The sequence below is a fragment of the Centroberyx affinis genome, unplaced genomic scaffold (assembly GCF_046629955.1).
Source record: "Centroberyx affinis isolate AG114_WGS23_722 - 3 ecotype Tasmania unplaced genomic scaffold, CSIRO-AGI_Caff_v1 ptg001046l_1, whole genome shotgun sequence".
Lineage (NCBI taxonomy): Eukaryota > Metazoa > Chordata > Actinopteri > Beryciformes > Berycidae > Centroberyx > Centroberyx affinis.
In genome coordinates, this window is record NW_027279600.1 from 106,815 (window position 1) to 129,778 (window position 22,964).

General features: G+C 43.0%; 1 protein-coding gene across 1 annotated transcript in view; it reads left to right on the forward strand.

Moving 5' to 3' along the window:
• Positions 1-22,584, forward strand: part of pde10a (phosphodiesterase 10A) — a 36,748-nt gene extending 14,164 nt beyond the window's left edge. Inside the window, exons 3-22 of the mRNA XM_071522936.1 lie at positions 4,433-4,461; positions 5,755-5,875; positions 6,698-6,747; positions 6,872-7,012; positions 7,541-7,696; positions 8,528-8,578; positions 9,200-9,258; positions 9,570-9,621; positions 10,296-10,438; positions 10,734-10,826; positions 11,242-11,428; positions 12,184-12,326; positions 12,726-12,809; positions 12,908-13,058; positions 13,196-13,351; positions 14,639-14,811; positions 14,955-15,066; positions 15,296-15,376; positions 16,984-17,072; positions 19,813-22,584. Coding sequence (XP_071379037.1) covers positions 4,433-4,461; positions 5,755-5,875; positions 6,698-6,747; positions 6,872-7,012; positions 7,541-7,696; positions 8,528-8,578; positions 9,200-9,258; positions 9,570-9,621; positions 10,296-10,438; positions 10,734-10,826; positions 11,242-11,428; positions 12,184-12,326; positions 12,726-12,809; positions 12,908-13,058; positions 13,196-13,351; positions 14,639-14,811; positions 14,955-15,066; positions 15,296-15,376; positions 16,984-17,072; positions 19,813-19,936 — 2,195 coding nt within the window. The 3' untranslated portion in view covers positions 19,937-22,584. The remainder of the gene's footprint in view (positions 1-4,432; positions 4,462-5,754; positions 5,876-6,697; positions 6,748-6,871; positions 7,013-7,540; positions 7,697-8,527; positions 8,579-9,199; positions 9,259-9,569; positions 9,622-10,295; positions 10,439-10,733; positions 10,827-11,241; positions 11,429-12,183; positions 12,327-12,725; positions 12,810-12,907; positions 13,059-13,195; positions 13,352-14,638; positions 14,812-14,954; positions 15,067-15,295; positions 15,377-16,983; positions 17,073-19,812) is intronic.
• The last annotated feature ends 380 nt before the right edge of the window (positions 22,585-22,964 follow it).

Sequence of the window (22,964 nt, forward strand, 5' to 3'; positions counted from 1 at the left end):
GGGCCGAGCCGGTAAGCAGCTGATGCTGTTTGTCAGCGGCGTTTTGGATGGCGGCCACAGGCGGACAAAGATGTGCTTGTGCGGCAGAAGCTCCTACACCACCGGTGCGATAAGAGCGCTGTCTCACCTGCAGGGCGTGCCATCAGGAGGGCAGGACCCGCTGCCATTTCACACCCTGGAAAACACCCTGGAAGTTGTTTTGGAAGTGCTTTGGCTTGGCTCGCATGCGTTGTCTGAAATGTGGCTAAACAGCGCAGCCTTTGATGATGAAATGATATGCCGAACATCCTTTTGGTTTTCAAAAGTAAAAAGTGTCCACTTTGTCCACTCAGAAGTATCGTCAGAATGATAGAAAAGGAATCTTTTTAGACTTTGTGATGACTGTCCTAACTTTTGCGAGAGGACTAGTGTGCTAGTAGTGAGGAGGGAGCAGGCAGCGCGGCACAGAAGAAGACTGTTGGTTTTGGCAGCCGCATGTCCTCCATGGAGCGGGTCGATGCAGGACGATCACTAGGTCGACGCGTATTGACCGCTGAGTCACTGCCGGCCGGCCGTCCTGTGGGAGACTGTGTATCTGTGGCGGCAGATCAATAAAGCGCCCGTCAAGTATCGTGCACATTAGACCCAGCTGACTGAGGGCTTTTTCCATGGTGAAAGGCCTCTACCAGGGGGTTGCTAATATCTCCTGGGTGTTTCTTCCAGTCATATGTGTGTATCATCACACACAGCCGACCAGAGGCTTTTGTGCTGTGCATTCTGTGTGTGTGTATTCGGATAAATTCTTGTAAAGAACAGGTAGATTCAGGCAGAAACTTCCCTCTGTTGTCCCAGAATTCATCAGAAAGGCCACTTATCACACATCGCTCTTTTGAGATGGACTGTTTTAAGAGAGGCTTAGAAACTTGAATGGGGTGATGAAGTTACTGGAGGAGGCCTTTAATTGACTGATGTAATTTATGTTTGTTCAGCTTCTGCCGGGCTCAGGAGTTGCTAGACAGTTGTGTTTAGTGTTCACTGTTGAGTAACTTGGCAGTATATTCTCTAAGAACATGTTGGCCCTCTCCTCCTGTGTTTACTCAAAGCACAGTAGGCCCCCTGAAAATATGGGATGCCATTAGACCAGACTACTGGTCTCTGTCTCTGTGGTGATGGCTGACCAATGTGGAGTATGCTGATCACACACAAACACACACACACACACACAAACATGCACGCACACATAGCCTTCCCTCTCACCCCCAGAGGGAGTTGTACCAGTAGGGTCGATCCCTTGACACAAACCTGATGAAACAAAGATGTTATTGTTGCAAAATGCGACCGACAGATTGTAACTCATTTTTGCATGTTTGCAGAATTGCAAGGTACTTTTTGGGGCAGATGCTTAAAAAGAAAGAAGAGGAACATGTTTTTTATTACATAGGCCAGTGACGGTCCTGGCATTGTTGGTGCCATACCACATGTCATGTCAAGATCATACCACATGCTGTTATATCATAAGTACATATAAATCAGCTTTAACCCCAGCCATAACCTCACTTATCAGTCTGGGTCAAAACTTCACAATCTGATCTACGGACATGACATGAAAAAATAACAACCCATTGAGTTCCCCCTGCAGCTGTGACGAGACCGCTGCTACCCACTTCTCCTGATTTTACAAGTCAAAAACGTTGCATAACCGAATAAAAACATTCACGATGACACATACCTCTGTCTTTAGCTCGCTTCTCCTCTTGTTCTTTTCCCTCTTTCTAAACTGCGCACATGATGGCTTTGATCTTTTGGTGATGCTGTGAAAGCTGTATTGCAGTGTAATCACCCCCCCCACCCCCCCTAAGTGTTACTCAACAAGGGTCATGTCCCAAAACTGCATTTCAAATAATCCATCATGGGTAACCGCGTCGTTATAACATGCTATTTCTTTTTGCCAATCGGGCATTTTGCAGCTGTACCACCTGTTAACCTGGGTACCAGTGTGTGTGTGTGTACTTTGTTTGACTTTGGTTGTGTTGAACTCTCTGTCCCAACCTGACTCACCACCAGGAGGCATTGTATTATATTAAATGATTCTACTGCAATAAGTAACAATCACCCAAAAAAGGAGCGACTGTTTGGTCTGATGGTGCGTATTTGTACAATGCGTATGAAGAATTTTCCACACATTCCCACTCGACTCTTCGGTCCGGGCGTAGAGAATCTGGCATGATTTTGTCATTGTAGTAGAATCTGTAAAAAGAAACCCATCTAAAAATAGAAGGTGTATGTGTTATCCCTGTGGTGTTGGACAGTTCAGTCAATATTACAGTCGGTGTCGTCAAGAAAGATGACAGCTGTCGATGAGTGAGAGAGGTTTGGACTTTGTGGACTCACGACTTAAAGAATGTTGGTTTGAGATTTTAACATCTAAATTAATGTTATTTCCATTCTGAACCAGAACATATACCCATATCCCTTCAAAATCACCCTGGCTGCTATCAGAGTGTTCACAGAGTTGGAGCAGATATCAAAAGCGGAGTCACATGCAGCACTAGAGCTCTTGGCTAGACCGAACCGTCCGAGTTCATAAGAATAACAAATGAGAATTGTTCAAGCGAGTGCGGGTTTTCCCCTTAATATTTCTATACAATCCATGTATAGAATTTGCGGTATGGTGAGGCTGTTTTCCCTCACTTCTCACTTGAATTCTCTAACAATCAAGACGAATGTATTACAGTGTCATGGGGGCGCCACCCCTTTTATTCCCCCTGAAGTTGCCCCCTGGCTCTGCATAACAAATGCCTATAGACAGAGCACTTTGAAACAAACAACTTGACATTTTGAAAGTGTTCTTCATAAGGGTTTCATGTCTTCACATTTGGGGGGGTTTGGAGTTTTTTGAAGTGTAGCTCTATGTCCCCTGATTGACGTCATGCCTGGCCGGGGGTTCACTCTAAAATAGCTCTCAGGACTAAGTTAGGAAACTCATAGCATACTGGAGGAATGTTTAAAGCAACAAACAACGTAGCCGGCTTTATTTTCTTTCTTCACATGTACAAAGAGGTTCATTTCAAAAGAGGACCAGCTCGAGAGTCAGCATTTCAGGAGACTTTTTTTTTTTTTTTTTTTAAATCTGCAGGGCTTTTCGCATGGTTTGATCACATGAAAAGATATCAAAGGGATCTGAGCAGTTACTGTTCTCGTGTGCTATTGGCCCATGTTGTAATGAAGACTGCTTAAGAAAGTACTGTGTGAATGGTTTTTATTTTCATCCCACGTCGCACTCCCAGACCCCACTCCCAGACTTTAAGTCCAGGAACTGTTTTGATTGGCCGAGGCTATCATTATTATCACATACTTCAATGTCTGCGTCCAAAGACAATAGTCATATGTCTACTGTCTCTCCAACAGCCTGAAATCACACCAGGAATTTGCACTTGAGGCCACAAAATTCTGCACATGTCAAGTTAAATTAATACTTCTCTTAATTCTGTTGGACAATAACATAATTTAAGCAAATGTCGCCCGGTATCAAAAGTAGACAACATATTCATCCATCATTTCCGCGCAAGTGTATTAAATTGCTTCAATTTACTCAGTTACTATGCATGCTTGCATTTTCTTTTACATTATTGTGCATTTAGCATGGTTTTATACCTGACTGCTGTTGTGAGCACAGCATATGGTTTTGCTTACTGTCGGCTTGTGTTGGTGTGCCTTCGTAATCCATCGGTGCACACTATCCACTGCGAAATATCCAGCCGACCCCCTCTCCTCCAAACACCCAAGCCAGGTTTCTGTGTAGCTCACCCTTCTTGCTCTTTTTACTTTTTTTCATGCAGGGAAAGTTGACTGAGCATGTACGTTCTTTTCGAGCAACGCCCTGCTTCACATTCACACAGTTACACAGATTTACTCGTGGGAGCATCCCAGTACAACCACAGTCTTCTGCTCGTTGGCCATACAGTTGCGGGTTAAGTACTTTGCTCAAGGGCACATTGGCAGTAGTTGTTATGGGAAGGGAGAGAGTTTCTCATTCCTTTTCCCCTCCCAGATTTTAACAGCCAGGCCAAGATTCAATCAGCTGTTTTTCTAACTACCACTACACCAGTTTAACAGCACAAGCAATGATTACATCAATCCTATGTATTGGCAAGTGCTTATTAAGGTATCCGCTTGTTTGGAGCATTATTAAAACCTCTGGAAGTGAAAACATGAAATTTTTTTTATTCTGAAAAACTCAAAATCAGTAAGCTGTTCTAGTCTTCAGCCAGTAATCACAGATTCTTAACTACTGAAACCAACTGAAAAGGATGTGGCACTGCAAAGACGATCACTTCACACACTACCTGGTTGCTCTTGCCTCACCCACCTGCCAAGACTGTCAGACTCTTTTTGAATAGAATCCAACTTTGTCGTAGTTTATTGTTAACAATGTCATTTTTCCTTTTTACAGATGACGCATCAGCTAAAGACGTCAGCAGGGTAAGTTTTTGCTTCACTGTTTGTGTGTGCAAACATAACTATGTGAATGTTTGTATTACAAGGGATATGAGTCCTGACTGTGCTCGTTCTTGCATTGTCAATATTACATTACATCCTTAACTTTCCCCGCTAATTCCCAACGCTAACATCAGCGCCTCTCATTAAGTTCATACCCAGGAATGGACTCTATGAATGAACTTTGAATAGAATTCAACTCCGTCCTTGAATAACTGCAAAAATGTCCCGGTGAACTTGATTAAGATGCAGATTAACTACACACTTTGACAACAGTTTCCCTTGTCCTTGTGCTTAGCTTCTTGAGAACGCCGTCCTTCTGACTTTGTCTTTCAGGCTTGAAAATATTAGAAAGCATAAATTACACAGTAATGAAGCTTGCGATTTTAACATTGGAGTTGGCCAAAAAAGGTCAGGCTGCCTGAGACTCAGGGCAGCAGCAAATGAGCAGTCAGTGTGAAACGATATGAATGCGTTGCTGCTGCACCCAACGCATGTGAGAGAGTTGGCAGGACGTTCATGGGAAAGGGTAGATCCTTTATGCTCCACATGTGTTCACACTTGTGTCGTCCTGACACCATTGTGAGGCTGCTGCCCCTGGGAGACAGGGTGTCAGCACCCAAAGGAGGGCTGGATAGAGGGGACTAACACACACACACACACAGAGAAAGAGAGACAGAGAAAGGAGGTCCACTCGACCCCTCAGTGCGTCATCCATACGTCTGCGCAAACAGGATGTGGGAGGATAGAGGGCGTCCCGCGGGGGAGGCTTTCTAGTGCGCCACTCTCCCTGCCGTCCTGTCCTGACCCTCTCTGCAGGCACAGAAATAGACGGCTCTCTGGCCCCGTACGCGGCAGGAGGCCTGCCTCTTACATAACCACACTTTTAAGCTGAGGCTGAGCAGCGAGGCTTGCCAGGGCTCTAATCAGAGCTGTGGGGCTCGGACGGCCTCCTCCTGGGACTGCGGGGGGATCCCTGGGCTTGAATGCAGGGGGGTGTAGGGGTGGGGCGGAGGGTAGCGTGGTGATGAATGGTCTCTGTCTTTGTGAATGGCAGGGAGATAAGCCCCATTCATTAAAAAAAACGGGGGAAAATATTTGATTTAAGAATTTTGCGTTTGTGGTTATGCGATAGTTGATGCAGTAACACTAGAATGGGTGTAGTACAGAATACACGTTTCTGTCAGCTGTTTTACTGCCATGTCACCTGTTTAATTTTTAATATGTTTATGCAAGGCTGTGGAGTTGCATTGTATGTGTGTGTCTTGCGTCCAGCAGTACCAGGACACAAATATGCAGGGTGTGGTGTACGAACTCAACAGCTACATGGAGCAGCGCCTGGACACTGGAGGAGACAACAAGCTGCTGCTCTATGAGTTGTGCAACATCATCAAAACAGGTAGATGAAAGTAGAGACGGATCCAGCCAGCTGAAACTCACACCAGCAGCCTTGATTTTTTGGGGGAAAAAATCCCTCTTAATTATGACAAATGTTTGTTAATAACATCTCCTTATTAGTATTTGCAATAAAAATAATTATTAAACTTCAAGTACCAGATGGGCAGTGTTTGCTGCATGGAACAACACAATGAGAGCCAGAAAGTTTAGTCTATTGAAAGTCAATTTAGCATACTTTTCTGACATTTTCTACTTTTCTGTTGATAAACAACTTAGCTGAAACTCTCTGAATTGTCCTGATGTAGTAAACCCCACCCATCTGGTGCTCCAAGTACAATAAAAAAAAGCGCTAAGAATTATTTGCAAATACAATTTGACCCAGGTCTTCCTCCCATTCAGATAGGCCAAACAAAACCACAGGAGTCATTCAGTTCTGGATCATCTATGTATTCAATGATGTTCTCTCTGCTGTCGTCACATTGTATGATATCATGACCCATATATCAAAATCAAATGGGATAGGAGAGGAGGACTGGGAATGAGACTAACTGGATGGGAGCGAGAGGCCTCGGTCACCATGCCCTTCTTGTTATGTGGAGCGCTGTTATTAGATTGTTATTGGACTGTTATTGGACTGTTCTCTCCTTTTCTCACTTCTGCTCTCAAGTTTTCCTGTCGTTTTTCCTCTCTCACTCACTGGTTTGCACACATCTGCATGAGAGAACATAACTTGCACACACTGACAACAAATGTCAATTGTTTTTGGACTGTGTCACTGCATTGCATTACACTCATGTGACCCATGTGTCTCTCAATTCGACAGCAACGAAAGCTGATGGATTTGCACTTTACTTCTTGGGAGAATGCAACAATGTGAGTGCAGAACACATTTTCTGAACACATTTTCCACACTGTTGCAGTTATAATACGTATGTGTTTTACATTTCTCTCTTGATTTTTTTTTTAATCTTCATCTCTCTCCCTCTCTTCTCTATAGAGTTTATGTTTGTTCACTCCAACGGGGGCCAAGGATGGCCCTCCAAGCCTCATCCCCTCTGGCCCCATTGCATTTGGGACTACCATTGCCGCTCATGTTGCCAAGACTCGCAAAACACTGCTAGTAGAGGACATCATGGGGGTAAGGCTCATAAAACTGTTTCCTCACAACCTGTACTGCATTACCCAGCTCACTCACAATCTCACTTTTTACTGCATACCCTGCATGCAACTGCACACCTTAGCTGTACTGTTGCTCCATTACAGACAGATTTCCTATTTTGTTCTCATTTTAGCTGTCCAAATATACAGTAAGGAATGGCTTGGCAAGCAGCTATTTGAGAGCTGTGAGTTTAGTTATACAGCACAATATGCCTGTTTAGTTCTGCATCATGTTTGCAGTGCGCTACACTTCATCATTTACACTGCAGTGCCTGCTGCAGTTCTAATGCAGGACATATGCATGATGGGGGACTTCTACAACTAGCTGCCACTGTACACATTCACATCTCACACTCTGAATAGAAAGAGATGTATGCTCTGCTTCAGATTTGTCTAACTCTTTGTCATCCACATCAGTTGATGTAACCAGCTGGAGTGCCCCCCCCCCCTGTTCAAAGCCCTGTGCAGTGGGACTGATGCTGAACTTCCCTGATCCTGTGTGTTGCAGGACGAGCGCTTCCCCGACGGCACAGGGCAGGACTCAGGGATCCATGTTCACTCTGTCCTGTGCCTCCCCATCCTCACTGCCATCGGGGACCTCATTGCCATCCTGGAGCTGCATCGGCACTGGGGCAAGGAGCCCTTCAACCTCAGCCACCAGGAGGTCAGTCTGACCCAGACAAAACACAGCAAGAATGGGAGGCTGGAGCAAGGCTCACAGAACTGCATTTAGCCTGGTATTCACCTTAATCTGGATCTGTTTCAGATCTCTATAGCCTTGTGGGGTTCAGTTGGTTGTGAAAAATACGTAATAGCAGTGTGTTGTTGTCCCCGAGGGTAGGTGTTAATGAGACGAGAATAATGGCTGCTCACTGAGGGAGAAAATATTAGATATTAGGTATGTACATAGGAATCAGACTTGGAAGGATTTGTTTTATTAGAATGTTAAAATAGAAGTAGCTCATGCAAGTGCAGGGAAGAACAGAAGAACATGATGAAATCGTGGTGCATAACCTTTCAGGATAAAAAACACATTTTCACTGTGACCCTCTTACATACAAGACAGGGTAGAAAACGACATCACACTCAGAACACAAAATTAAAAGCTAAAGCATAGGCATACGTTTTTATTTACTTTCCACTAGCCATCTCTTTACAGCGGATTTAAAAAATATATATGGATCCCCTGCTTTTATATGGAATAGGAAAAGTATTCCAGCCAGTAGTACCAGTATAGGTTTTCCCCAGAGAGTGTCTGAAGCTTTAGACTCTCATTGGTTCCTCATCTTCATTCTGTGATTATGAGACTCCCTGACAAGTGCAAAATAACAACTGAAATAACTTGGAGCCGAACAGATAATTATGTTGAATTGTACAAAATAGGAAATGTGACAAGAACATATTGAACTTGGAAAATGTGTGATAATTTGTGTTTATTATGATTTTTTCTTCTAAATCCAATGCGTATGAGCTAAGCTTCTCTTTCTATTTTCAGGTTGCAACAGCTAATTTAGCATGGGCATCAGTTGCCATTCATCAAGTACAGGTGAGTATAGATGTTTTCCTGATCTAATTGAGACATTTAGAACTATGACAAACAAAATAAGGAAATGTTTGGGGTGGATGTGGGTAATGCAGAGCATGGCAGATATAAAACACCGCTGAGGACAAGCTGAAGCCTACCTGTCCCACTTATTATGTTCTTGGGTGACTTTGTTTGTTCTGGTTCTGCGCTGGTGTTTTTGATGGGGGAAATCCACTGTGTACAGGAACTGGGTTGTCAGTGGGACCAGTCTAATCAACCAAGCCGTAGATTTAACAAACAGCTCCCCGAGGACGTCATTATGACCCAACGCTGTTTTTACACGAACAGATAGCACAACACCTCAGAGAAGCCGTGTCCCAGTGCAGCACAGGCCACCATGGGCCTGTGTGCCTGGGTGAGCGGTACAGCGCTGCAGCATGCTGTACTCCTGGGTTAGCTGCTCGCTGCAAAACACTCTCTGTTGTTACCGAAACTCATGAAAATGGCCCACAGCCAAATGTGCAGACTGCAAGTTGGTTCATTTACAGTGCATGCGGGATGCAATAAGGCGTTGCAGTGTTTTATGGGAATTGTGTAATACTACTGTGTGCCGGGTCATGACCTACTTTTCTGTGTTCCTAGGTGTGCAGAGGCCTCGCCAAACAGACTGAGCTCAATGACTTCCTACTAGATGTGTCAAAGTAAGGACAGCTGTCAGTTTGTACTATAGAACTAAATTAAGGATGATCAAGAGGCAAAACCTTGGAAGAGATTATATTCGTAGTGAATGCACAGCTTGTTCTTATTATGGTCTGACTATCAATCTAAGATTTAAACTCAAGTCAGTATCTCATCTCTTTTCATGTTAAATCCAGGTTAAATCAAGCTTGTTGCACAGTAGAAGAAACTAGTGCAGTTTTTGGCAACTTAGCTTCCATGTCTTGAATGTGAACCTCATCAGAGCTTCCCATTTGTCAAACATCTCAATGCACCATTTCTTCTTTTCGCACAGAACATACTTTGACAACATTGTGGCAATAGATTCTCTACTTGAACATATTATGGTGAGTGTGATTTCTGCAAGTGTGTGTTCTTTCACATGGTCTTCAAGGCTACTTGTCGGGAGTGTGTGTTAGGTCATGTGTGTTGAGCAGAGCAGTCAGTAGTGCTGCTGTAGTATAGATACACACAGGCCGTCCCACTACTTTGGGAGGTAAATTGGGCATGGATGACATCATGGCAGGCTAGAAAATACAAAATAAATGTTTAGATTCAGTTGTCAAAAATGATCTAAAAATATAGCATCGCAAGTTGTTGTTTAACTTGCAGTTGTTTAACTTGCAATATTTTATCAAGACTAATAAAAATGTGATTTGGATTGGAATTTATCAGTGGAGTACAAATGTGTAACTCACTATTTTTTTTTTCCTGTTTATTTTTTTTTTCTCATGAAAACCCACCTCTCTGTTTGTATGTATACCTTGTGTTGCCTTGTGACTGTGGTGTCATCTCAGGTCATTCAACTCATGTGGTTCAAATGCTTACATGAACTGCAATGACCCGTAGTTATGCTGTATCTGTTACAGTTCTCCATCTAAAAACAACAATATTGGAGCGATGTATGAGCTTATTAAGTTGTAGGTCCAAGACATAACTGGCCATGTTTTTCTTTTTTTTTGCAGTTCTTCCAAACCTTTAATGCTGCTAATAAGACATTGTCCCTGGTTCTGTGTTGCAGATATATGCAAAAAACCTGGTGAATGCGGACAGATGTGCACTCTTCCAGGTAGATCACAATAATAAAGAACTGTACTCTGACCTGTTCGATATTGGGGAGGAGAACGAAGGCAAACCTGTCTTTAGGAAAACCAAAGAAATTAGGTGTGTGAGATTTCCCCTTTTCTCCTACAGTATGCTTAACTGTGCATGCTCATTCAAGTTCTATAGTGTCTGTATTCTTTGAAATATTTATTTGGTTAATCAGATGTACGGTGCAGTGTTGCGGTGTAGCGCATTACAATAACATTTCCCCAGTAGCGGATGTACAGAGCTGTGAGTGACTGTACGATGACTGAGAAGCCATGACATGAGCAGTCCACAAACCTGACTCTCATCTCTCCTCTCCTTTCCTTTCCTCTCCTCTCCTCTCCTCTCCTCTCCTCCTCTTTCCCTATAGGTTTTCTATAGACAAGGGAATAGCTGGCCAAGTGGCTCGGACAGGGGAAGTCTTAAATATCCCAGATGCCTATGCAGACCCACGGTTCAACCGGTAAAATCCAACAGGCTCCTCAAAAAGCCCATCCTCACTGATCTGTTCTGTTGCTTTTGATTATCTCTAATCTAATTAAACTTAGTTGGATAATAGTTGTGCCATGACTTATCTCTTCGGATATGTGTGGACAATCCGCTTCAGTTTGCTTTATTTTCCCGCTGTGCTTAGGATATAACCAGTGCAGTCATACTCCTATTCATTAAAGAGGCTGTCTAGATTTCAGTGTAATCCTAAATAAGATGATTATCCAAAGCCAGGATGAGTAAGCGATCGCACTTCCCTACTCCTTAGTGCATAGCACTAATCGAGGATTAGACGTGCCGCACCTCTACGTGCCGCATTACAGACCTACTGAATGAACCGGGATGAATAGCGAAGTGATGTTTCATATTTTGTCATCTGCCTTCCACAGAGAGGTGGACCTCAAAACTGGCTACACCACGCGGAACATCCTGTGCATGCCCATCGTGAGCAGGGGGAGCGTTATCGGTGTGGTGCAGATGGTGAACAAGATAAGCGGAAGTGCCTTCACTAAAACAGATGAGAACAACTTCAAGATGTTTGCTGTCTTTTGTGCTCTGGCCTTACACTGTGCAAATGTGAGTGATTCTCCAAGAAAGCAAATAATGTAATCCTGTATTCCTGTTCTTTATATCCTTCTGCACAGGCCTGCTCATTATCTCTGGCTGTACATTATGTGGAGGTTATATAATACGTGGAACGCGCAGTCGTTTTCATGAATCATGCCAAGTCCTGACGCTGGAGCTGTGTGGTCTGTCTGTCAAAGCCTCTCCCCTCTGTGGGGCCTGACTCACCGTCTTGTGCGACAAACTTACGCAGGAGCAGCGTCACAAAGTTACTTTTAAAATTGATGAGGCATGTTAATATTTTAAGACGAGCACTCCGCGTCCGTCCGCTGACAGGATTTATGTTTGGCTGTAATTTATGCCTCGTGTCTTTAGGTAAGTCCCGCAGGCCAGCTCCTGATTTATTTGTTATGGTGGAAGGTGTGAGGGTTGGCGTCTGCACCTGACTGCCTTATCCCTGCCTGTCTGGGAACGGGCCGTGGACACAAACCAGATGTCCAGCGATTTTTTTGGAGACACCCAGCTGAAATATGTGGCAGGACTGTCGCGGATGTTTATTAAAGTTAGCCGGAGCCCTCCGCTGCACTGGAAATGCCAACAGTGGTGGGCTGACGTGATATTTTCTTAAAGAATCCAGCAGAGATATGAACATTGTAGATGGTATTTATAGTGTACAGAGAGAGTTCAACCCCGGAGTGTTCGGCTTCCGTTTGGGATTTTGCGTACTAATTTCCCGTCCTGCGATTTCCCCTCACGTGTCTCTGCAGATGTACCATCGGATCCGGCACTCGGAATGCATTTACAGAGTGACGATGGAGAAACTGTCGTATCACAGCATCTGCACATCAGAGGAGTGGAAGACCCTGACCCAGCTCAACCTCCCCACACCCATATATAAAGAGATCGAAATGTAAGTGTCCTATCACCGACGCTTCACGAGGCTGTCAGGACACCTCATCGCTTCGCTGTGTTTTCGGTTGTTGTGCAGCGCTACCATGCTAGCTTCAGATTGAAAGCAGGCCTTGGTCACTATCTCTGTCTATAAACCTGTGACCCTGACTATAGTCTGGTCTGCAGCCATGTGTCTTGTGAAGGAGACGGTGACAGAGTCCAGGCCTGGATGAGGAGGCTCTGCAAGAGGGGGGACACTCCACAAGACAGGAAGGGGCGGGGCTTCTGGATGACAGCCTGTCAGATCTGCAGCTCCAGACCTCAGATGTCCCCTGATCTGTCTCTCCTCTCCTCCCTCCCAGGTGTGCTGTCCATGCTAATCTGAGACTCTCCCCTGATCTCTCCCTCCCTCCTCCAGGTTCCACTTTGACATTAGTCCCTTTGAGGAGATCTGGCCCGCTGTCTTTGTCTACATGGTTCATAGCTCCTGTGGAAAGACCAGGTAAGGTTGTTGGGGGGGCCGTGACGGCGTGGGTCACATGGTCAATACAGCCATCGAAGCCTCTGGTGATTAACTGTTAATCTGTGTGTCGACCTTAGCTTCGAGCTGGAGAAACTGTGTCGGTTCACCATGTCCGTACGGAAGAACTACCGGCGCGTCCCGTACCACAACTGGAAGCATGCAGTGACGGTGGCGCACTGCATGTACGCCATCCTACAGAAATCCTCTGGGATCTTCACAGAACTAGAGGTTTGCTCCTCATTGGGTCCGAGTTTTACCAAAATCAGACAAAAATGATTGAATCTGAAATAAAATTGGCTACTGAGGTCCTTGATTTTGAGGATTAATCTCCTTCTATTTTATCCTCTACCCACGCTGGTATACAGAAGAAGGGTCTGTTAATAGCCTGCCTGTGCCATGACCTTGACCATCGGGGGTACAGCAACACGTACCTGCAGAAGTTCGACCATCCGCTGGCGGCTCTGTACTCCACCTCCACCATGGAGCAGCACCACTTCTCTCAGACTGTCTCCATCCTACAGGTAGAGCTCCACTTCCCAGAACCACCTACAGCGCAATGAGCGTACGTGAAGCCATAGCATTTCTTTTTTTAATTCATCATCCCTTAAATTCTAATATATAGCAAGTAAGTAATCATGTAAATACAATGAATGCTACGTGTTTTGACTTTTTCATTATTTAAGCAACAAATCAGCAACACTATTGGAAAGTAAGTGAACCCCAATTGTTAATTGTTAGCAAATTAGCACGGATGAATGACCCATTATGAATGTGAAGCATGGTGAGTGATTCTGGCTGCTCTGCTTGCTGCTGACCCAGACACTGAATTAACTGCCTACTTTGTGCTACACACTGCATTAAGCTGTGGAGAAGCAACCAGAAAAAAAAACTCACACTATCTACAGTTTGGATTATAGGGTTATAATACTGACAAAGCAAGCATTTGTTATGTTATGTTATAATTGCTCTAGGGGTTTATACAGTTTTGTATCACACGCTGCATGGAATTCACTATCTATGACTTACTTCAACACTTACAGGGGATGGGCAAAATAATGGAAACACCACATGAAAAAGGATACAACTAAGTCATATTAAGTTGATATGCATTATATGTGACCTATCAAAGCAACATGAGGCAACTAAGAGTTCCAAAGAGGCCAAATAGTAGGTGCCCAAATTGCAAGAGCATCAGCCACAGGAACTGCAAAATTATTTCATGTGAAATGGGGAAAGGTCTTGTAAACCATGACAACACTATGACAAACCTTGGCAAAGAGACACTGTTATTCATTGCAGGGCTAAAAGAGAGAAGAGATAAAACCTTAACCTCCACTAAAATAAAAATAAACCTGAATTATTTTAATTTCTAGTCTTTTTACAAAAGAGAATCCTCTGGTAATGAATGGGCCCATATCAACTACTTACGTATATGTTGATACATACTTTGGCCATTTGAGGTCAGTATGTACACAAGACAGGTAGGACAACTATCAGCACACTGCATATAATACAATACGTAACTATTGAACTACTAAAATTAGCATACCCTTTCTGAAAAACACACACACACACACATACGCACTCATCTTCACATATTTATTTTGTATTACTCATGTTCATTACTGTTCTATTGAAATTAGCAGTCAATGGGAGGCCTGAGTGTCGTCCCATAAAACCCCCTGGATCCTGACCAGGGTCTGAAGCGGAGACGCCCGCTGGCTTTACAGCCTGTTGCAGTCTAGCTGAGCTGAACGGCCTCATAAGTGGAGCTTTTGCTTTTTTATTGATCTCTTTGTTTCCCATAGCTGGAAGGGCACAATATTTTCTCCAACCTGACTTCCAGCGAGTACGAGCAGGTGCTGGAGATCATCCGGAAGGCCATCATTGCCACGGACCTTGCCCTGTACTTCGGGAACCGCCAGCAGCTGGCCGAGATGCTGACCTCGGGCGGGCTGGACCTCAACAACCACACACACAGGTCAGGTCGCCGCTCACACTGGGCCGGGTCAGGGAGCTCCCAGGGTTCATAGGGTCACACTGAGAGACGTGGACCTGGTGCACATGAACAGCACATCGTTGAGTTTCACAGCACAGCTATAATGAGCCTTTGCCCCCCCTCAGGGACCGTGTGATTGGTCTGATGATGACAGCATGTGACCTGTGTTCTGTTACCAAGCTATGGCCAAGCACACGACTCACAGCCAACGACATCTACGCCGAGTTCTGGGCTGAGGTACAGTGGGATACTGTTGGAGCTTTTAAAAACTGTTGTAATGAAGCGCTTATACCTCAGGAAATACTTGTAACCTTGTAACTTGTACTTAAACACTTCAATTAAGATTAGGCATATTGTAACTAGTGTGGTTTGCTGGTCAGGCAATTAGCTACAGTATTAGTACAGCTACAGAGGGAAAAAAGGAAATTAGATGATGCAAATCTGTCCTTGTCATGTCCCTCCATAGGGAGATGAGATGAAGAAGATTGGGATGCAGCCCATCTCCATGATGGACAGAGACAAGAAGGATGAGGTGCCCCAGGGGCAGGTAGGACCAGCACCTGGACCAATGTGTCTGTTTTTGTCTCTGCCTCTGTGTACTCTGTCTGTCTGCCTCACACAGAAATTTCTGCATTCAGATGGTGTAAAATAACCAAAAAGAGGTGAACTCATTGTAGTGGTCCTTTAGCTTTAGTAAGAATAAACAGAGGAGAAGAAAATCACACATCAGAGACAAGACTTTGAGGCAATCAAGGCCATTTCACTTCTGTATAGCTACAATCACAACCACGTAAAAACCCCTGATAAGACATCTCCAATGTTCAAAACCTAAACACTTTTATCCTTCCATCACCTATTGCCCCCCTGTCCTATGCATGGGCCTAAGAAGTCTCTGCAATGGTAACACTTCCCTACATGGGAAACTGACCTACAGCCTGGTGCCTCAAGTCGCATGAAACAGGATTACAATAATATATAAAGCTCCTCGCCTCCTGTCTGGAGATTAGATATTATATCAACACAAACTTACGCATACACACATATACATACCATACACACATACACACACACATGCACACAACAGCCGACAACTTCAGAGATAAAAAAAAAAAAAAGGAATGTTAAAGCTCTTCCTTAGAAGCTCTTTGGCTGCCAAATGACAGATCCAATTACAGCCAAAGGGAACTGGTAGTTTGCTGACCTGTACCTGTTAGATACTAATCCAAAACTTAAGATCAGATTCAGATTCTGCCTCAGAATATCACAAACTAGCTGTGTGTGTGTGTATGTGTGTGTGTGTGTAGGGAAGGATCAGCTCTTTTGATCATATATCAAAACATACAGGAATAGGGAGATAAGCGAATCATTTTTCTTTCGCCACTTTGATATGTGACTTTGCAAAGCAGCATGAGGCAGCTCACAGACTTTCAAAGAGGCTACATACTTGTGGTACCAGGTGGGTGGGGTTTACTCCATGAGGACAATCAGATAAGTGTGTCATGTAAGTTGTCAATTACAGAAAAGTAAAATAAATTCTATTTGAAAAAAATGTCTGGAATACATTCTGGTACTCCTTGTGTTGTCCTTTGTAGCAAACCCCATCCATCCTGTATGCTAAGTAGATTAAAATAAACGACAAGAACTATTTGCAAATAGTATTTGACCCAGGTCCAGTGGAGATGGGTCACACGCAGCAGCTGAGCTGCATTAACACAGTGGAAACTACTTGCAACGTCAACTCTATAATGAATTTCGTGCACCTGTTAAAACCAAACAGTTCTGTATCTAAAGGAGTTTCTACATTTTTTGGACTAGGGTTACAACAAAATCTGGGTCAGGTCCATATTTTCTGAGGAATGGGTAGCACCAAAGACCACTAACACACCCACACATCACACACCCACACACTGCACAGGGACACAGCTGTTCTTTATGGCCTTGGGGAGTAAACCTCTTGATAGTCCTTATCCATGAATAAGTTATTATCAGGACATCTCAGAAACCGGAGAGAATTGAAATCATGAGATGTGCAATTGTGATTGTTCATGAGTGTGTAGAGATTTTATAGACTCATTTATCATTTCATCAAACTGTCTCTGAAAGTATTTCATAATAACAAAAAATGACTTGATTATTTGTGTTTGTTTTTTCAAGGTGGGATTCTACAATGCTGTTGCTATTCCATGTTATACAACACTATCAGAGCTTTTCCCTCCATCCAGCCCTCTTCTAAAAGCCTGCAAGTACGTTCACAGAGTATGAGGCCAAGTCTCATCCTTGTGTGTGTGTGTGTGTGTGTGTGTGTGTGTGTGTGTGTGTGTGTGAGCCAGCTTGATAAAGTTGTACATTTGCCACAGGTCATTCTTGCTGAGCACTGGGAGTGTTGGGCTTAGCGACAAGCGCCTCTATTAATTCTTTAATTATCCATGCAGTGTAGGGATTTTAACGGGTATAATGCACAAACGTAAGAGTTTCTGTCTGTCTACATGAAGTTGCATGCCTTTGTTATTAATTATTTCAAAACCAAAATGTTATCAAATTTAATTGTTTTTAATTAAATCTACAGAGAAAGTAGTGAAAGGGCAGGAGACAATATATTTTTGGATCTATTTTTACATTCATTGATCCACTTCATCTTTATCAATGTCATCCATTGATTTGGTAGTAAACATAAATCTTTTTTCTAAGTAGGAATCGTGAGCCACAGTACAGCAAGTCTTGTCATCCTATGTTTCGTTCCTTTGTGCATATTTTGTTGGGTTGTGTGTTGTTAATGCTTCTCCCTCTCCACAGAATCACAGGGATGAATAATTGTAGGTGTTGTAATTATTTCAGTGAGATAAGATAATCATTTGGATTAGGAACGGATAGGCAACGCACAAAAAGCTTAGTGCCTTCACATAATATTGTCATGCTGATTTCACGTCTGGCGCAGTCAATAAGTGCATTGACAACAGCTTGAAGTGCAACAACCGATTAGTGAGCAGGACTTGCTCACCCAGCAGCATGGGGCGGACCAGTGTGATTAGAGGTGATAAGGAGTGCGCGCATAAAAGCACATTCCAAATGCTCCGTTGGAAAAGGAAACAAAACTGATGTTGAACTGATATTGTATCAAACAAATTAGCTTTTTAAGATCATGCTATAACCTTTTGAAAAAGTAATGAATTCAGTTAAAGACTTTACAATACATATGACAAGTAAATGGTCACTATGTCTAAATGAAATAATTGTTGTGGTTAAGATTTTTGAAATCAATTGCAATTTAAAATGAAATTTAAAAAATGACCAATCCCACAAAATATAGATAGAACATACATAGAACGTTAAAGTATTTTCTTTTAGTTGGAAAAATGCAGCAAGTTGCATGCATCATGGGGTGCCTTTGTGTGTGTGTGTGTGTGTGTGTGTGTGTGTGTGTGTGTGTGTGTGTGCTTATGCCTGTGTCTGTGCCTTTGCATTCACATGCGTCCTTTCATGTGTGTGGGTGTGGATATTGAGCACAATTTGTCTATATATATGCAGTATATACTGTATATGTATGTGTGTGTATATACAATTTGTCTATATATATGCAGTATATACTGTATATGTATGTGTGTGTATATACAATTTGTCTATATATATGCAGTATATACTGTATATGTATGTGTGTGTATATATCAATTTCTGCGCTGTGTGTAGCTGGGTTGTTTATCAGGCTCACATTGCACATTAGCTTCCCTTCCTGGGCAACCTGGTGCGCTTTAAGCCTTTGTGACCTTGATCTGCAGGGAATGCAAACAAAGTGAGCAGTGCAATGTGAAAGGCGGCCTCTGCGTCAGCAGCAGGGCTCTGCACCGCTCTGGTGGGCAGCGGGCCTAGACCGTCCGGAGCCCGGCTTGTTGTGGGATCAGCCACAGACGTGTAAACTGCATCAGGCCAGCTAACTGAATGGAATGGCAGGAAAGGGCAGCACTTTTTACGCCCTTATGTCAGGCTCGATTATGGCACAGAGGGAAGAGGTTACCTTGACGACAACAACTCAGAAGGATTGATGGAACTGCTGCTACAGTTACTAATGAGTGAAACGGTTGCTCTCTGACTCTGGTGACTAGTCTTTGACCAGAGTGGATTGATTTTAGCAGCTGTTTTTGAGAATTTGTTAGTTGTTTGTCTTTTGATCAAATGTTTAGTAAAATGTGTTAGATTTTAATAATTTAACGGTTTTTTTTGTATTGCTGTCAGTGTTAAGTTTAATCTAGTTCTCTTCTCAACTATTTTGTTCCTTTTCCACTCTGGACCTTTTCTAATATTATTATGGGCTTGACATCATTGCTGGAGGTGCAGCTAAATGGGACAAAAGTCACCTCATAAGTTAAGCTGCACCTTTTAAACTTGTGGTTGGCTCTTACAACATTATTTCCATAACTTTTTTAGCATCAGAGGCACACCCTTGTGGTAGCAAAGTGTTAGTGTTGTGTGCTAGCTAGCTAACAGCCACACTTGTATGTAGCATATGTACAGTAGAAGATTTATCAGCATTCATTCAGCATAAGAAAACCAAAAATATCCAGCAGTAGCTAAGTCTAAAAATTAGAAAAATGTGATATCCATTTTGAGAAAAACAAAAACCTCTTCCATATTTATTGCTGGTATGAGAGTTAAAGCACATTATGGATTAGTGGACAAATGTCATCGTAAGACATTTGCTAATAAAATGTTTTTTTGAGAACAGAATCATTTATGTTTTCCAAATATTGCCTGAAGAATTTCAGGTAGCAGAAAAAAATGGATATTTATCATTTTGAAATGAAGCCCTTCAATTGTTGGCAGTTGTTTTGCCGCATCACTGATGACGTTAAAAGTGTCTTGACCTGATTTTATCCTTTTATTAATGTTAAGAAATAAAATGTCAAAGTTAGCAGCAAAGCCCTTATTCTAAACCCGCCACACACACACAGCCACACATGTTGCCTGTATCTGACGGAGGTGCGTTTACAGGGAGAACCTGTCCCAGTGGGAGAAGATCGTGCGGGGCGAGGCGGAGGACACAGCACTGAGACCCTCGGAGCCTGTGGAGCCCAGCCGGCCGAGCGACTCGGGCCCCGTCAAGGTGGACAACTAACTAGCAAAGGGTCGCCGGCCCACCAAAGGAACACAGCCCGAATCCTGCCACGGACCCGGGACTTTCTAGGGGAGGAGCCCATGTCCTGTGTCCGCAGGAAAGGGAACAGCTTATGAGTAGAAAAGGTGACTTACTTTGAAAACACACAGTTACCTCATTGGGTGACGGAGGTGTCAACACTGACGGTTTCACCGGTCCCAGAGACTCACAGACAGCCGATGGGGAGGGACTTCAGCCCATCGCCCTACGTCCACTCAGCTTGGGAATTCATTTGGTAGAATGGACTTGTGCAGTTTTTGGTTGTTTTATTTGGCTGTTTTATGTTATTTTATTATTTTTTATTTGACTTCAGCTGGTTTCTTTTATGGTCTTGTATTTGCAGAGGCCTTACTCTCTGAACCTTCCACAGGCTAGGATATGTGAAATCTTGTTGTGGGTTCAGGCTTTTTGAAACGGTACTGTTTGCCTTCTGTGGTAGATTTATCGTACGCAGACTACTTCAGAACGGTATTCACAGAGACAGAAGGAATGTTCAGAGCAGATGCATGTTGCAGAGCCATCTTATTAAGAAGGTGGTCGCCAGAATGTTTTCTATTACTTTTGAGCAAAAATCCTTTGCAGTACTTGAATAAAGACATACAGCCTATTCTACGCGGAGATTGCAGAAATCCCCCGCAGCATATTGTACAAAACATAGATGAACTGTGACAGGAGGAGTTAGATAATGTCAACACTTAGCAGAGTCACACGAGAGTCACAATGTTCCATGCAGAAGTCGCCCCGCAACTCTGCCGCCGGCCCCTGGCGCTGGGGAACCTGCTGCATACATCAGCTTCTGAGCGTCTGATTAACAGGATCTGACCTTGGGCTAGCGGTCTGTTTTTAGGACAAGCGCTGAGTTCACAAGATAAAAAAGAGCAGGGCACACAAATAGCATCAATAGCGCTCATTTATATGCCTAGAATGCATACTGTGGAATAATGTTCCCACTGTCATACCCTCTCTCACACCACCAGTTACTTTAAACAAAGATTTGGGAGAAACTGTGCCTCGTTTACCAATCATCAGCAATCATTTTTACAAGCTTAAATAACTGAACCCTTTTCAGTGTCGTTCAGTGTCCAAGTGGGGAAAAACATAAAGGATAGTTTGTTTGCAATGACATAACACATTTTTTTACAGTAATTTTGACAATTTTTAATCAAACATTATGCAATGATCAATCAGCACCCTAATTTACAACATGTGATCAATTCTTGAGGTATCAGTGAAATAAAAGGAGAAGATTGGAGTAGGTAGTCTATACTGTCTGGGGTGTTTTCTACATAAGAATCAGTGTCTCCATTTGACATAGACTGACGTTCAGGTTCATAGCATTAAAGACATTGAAGTTTAATTTTTCCATTTCACTACTGATGCCCATCACAGCTGCTCGACATAAAGGGTCCTCTGATCAGTGAATTTACACACATCGTTTAGGAAGCCGTGCCCTCAGTGTCCTTCTTCAAAGCTAGGGAACAGACTGTCCTTCAGGCCAAGTAGAAACAATTGTCTGCTTCATATTTTCCCTCAACGTCTCACGACTCCCCGCTAAACTAAAGTACATCACATGTCTATCTCTGGGATTGCAACTCAAGAGTGTAAGTTGACTTATTTGCAGGTGTGAACCAAAAGTCCCCTACCCATTTTCCTTAACCTCTGTAGGGAAATACATTATCCTCCATTACGCTCACATTCAGATGTAAAGTGGTACATTTTAACTTTCAGACGAGTTTCCAAGATCTTCCAGAAGACAAAATGTTTGTCTGAAATTGTCATTCCAGTGGACATTGTCCCTCCAAGACTGAAGTTACTGCTAAGATCATTTGTCTAAAGACTGGTACTGTGGCCCCAAAGGTGTGAATGTACATTTTTGATGAATGTTTTGATGATTGCAGATCCTCGGTGGTGGCATGTGGGTTAGTACGCCATCAGTTTCCATGATGTGCTCTGTCTTACTTTTCAGAATTGCTTCCAGTAACCTTCAACCAAGAGCAACAATAGCATGCACCTAAACTGAAGTTTATATATGATTTTGCATATACGGTAATAGGTGTTTAATGTGTACATCCTAGAATTTAGTTTGTACAGACTAAGATGTTTGCTCTCATGGTGCTAAACTGAATGGCAGTCACGCACTTTCTGGCTGTGTGTATGCGTCTGTGTGTGTGTGTGTGTGTGTGTGTGTGTGTGTGTGTGTGTGTGTGTGTGTGTGTGAGGGAGAGAGCGAGAGCTTTTGACTGTCTTTTTTCCCCACTCCCAACCCCACCTTAAAACATGGAGAAGTCCATAACACTGCACTGTCCCTTCTACTTTTCAGCACCATTTATATCCCATTGTCTGCACTATGTTTAGCTTATGATCTTTATCATTATTATTATTGATGATTATTATTATTGCTCTTATTACTATTGTTATTTTCTTAATTAGAGTTAAATTTAAATTAACTTATATTTTTTATACAAAGAAAAAAAATGTTGGCCTTTTTGTTTTGTACAAAGTGAACATTAAGATAAACAAAACGGTCTAGACATGTTACTGTTACCGAAAATAACTGAGGAATGTCTCAACTGTAAATGTAAGAGCAGTAGCCCTAATGACTTTTATTAAATACCTGAAATATACGTCACTGTGCTTGATCATTCTTCATTTCATGGCTAACAATGTTGGAATTATTACTTATTTATTCACGTTTCCTCTTTCACCCTTTCAAATTATTAATGCATGATATTTTGGTCTCAACAGCTGCTCAGTTGACTACAGTGTTACAGTGTTGTACTCCTGGCCTGTCAGCATGTTGTGACCCTGAATCAAGTCAGTTTTATTATCATCCTACAGTTGTCTGACAGCAGAAATAGAAAGATATATCAATGTCAACACTTTGTTATACATTTCATCAAAACGCAAAATGAGTGATTACAGACTGAGGTCAAGGTGATGGAAATCAGGTTCCTTATAATTAGTGCCAATGGTGAGAAACCCTTCACTT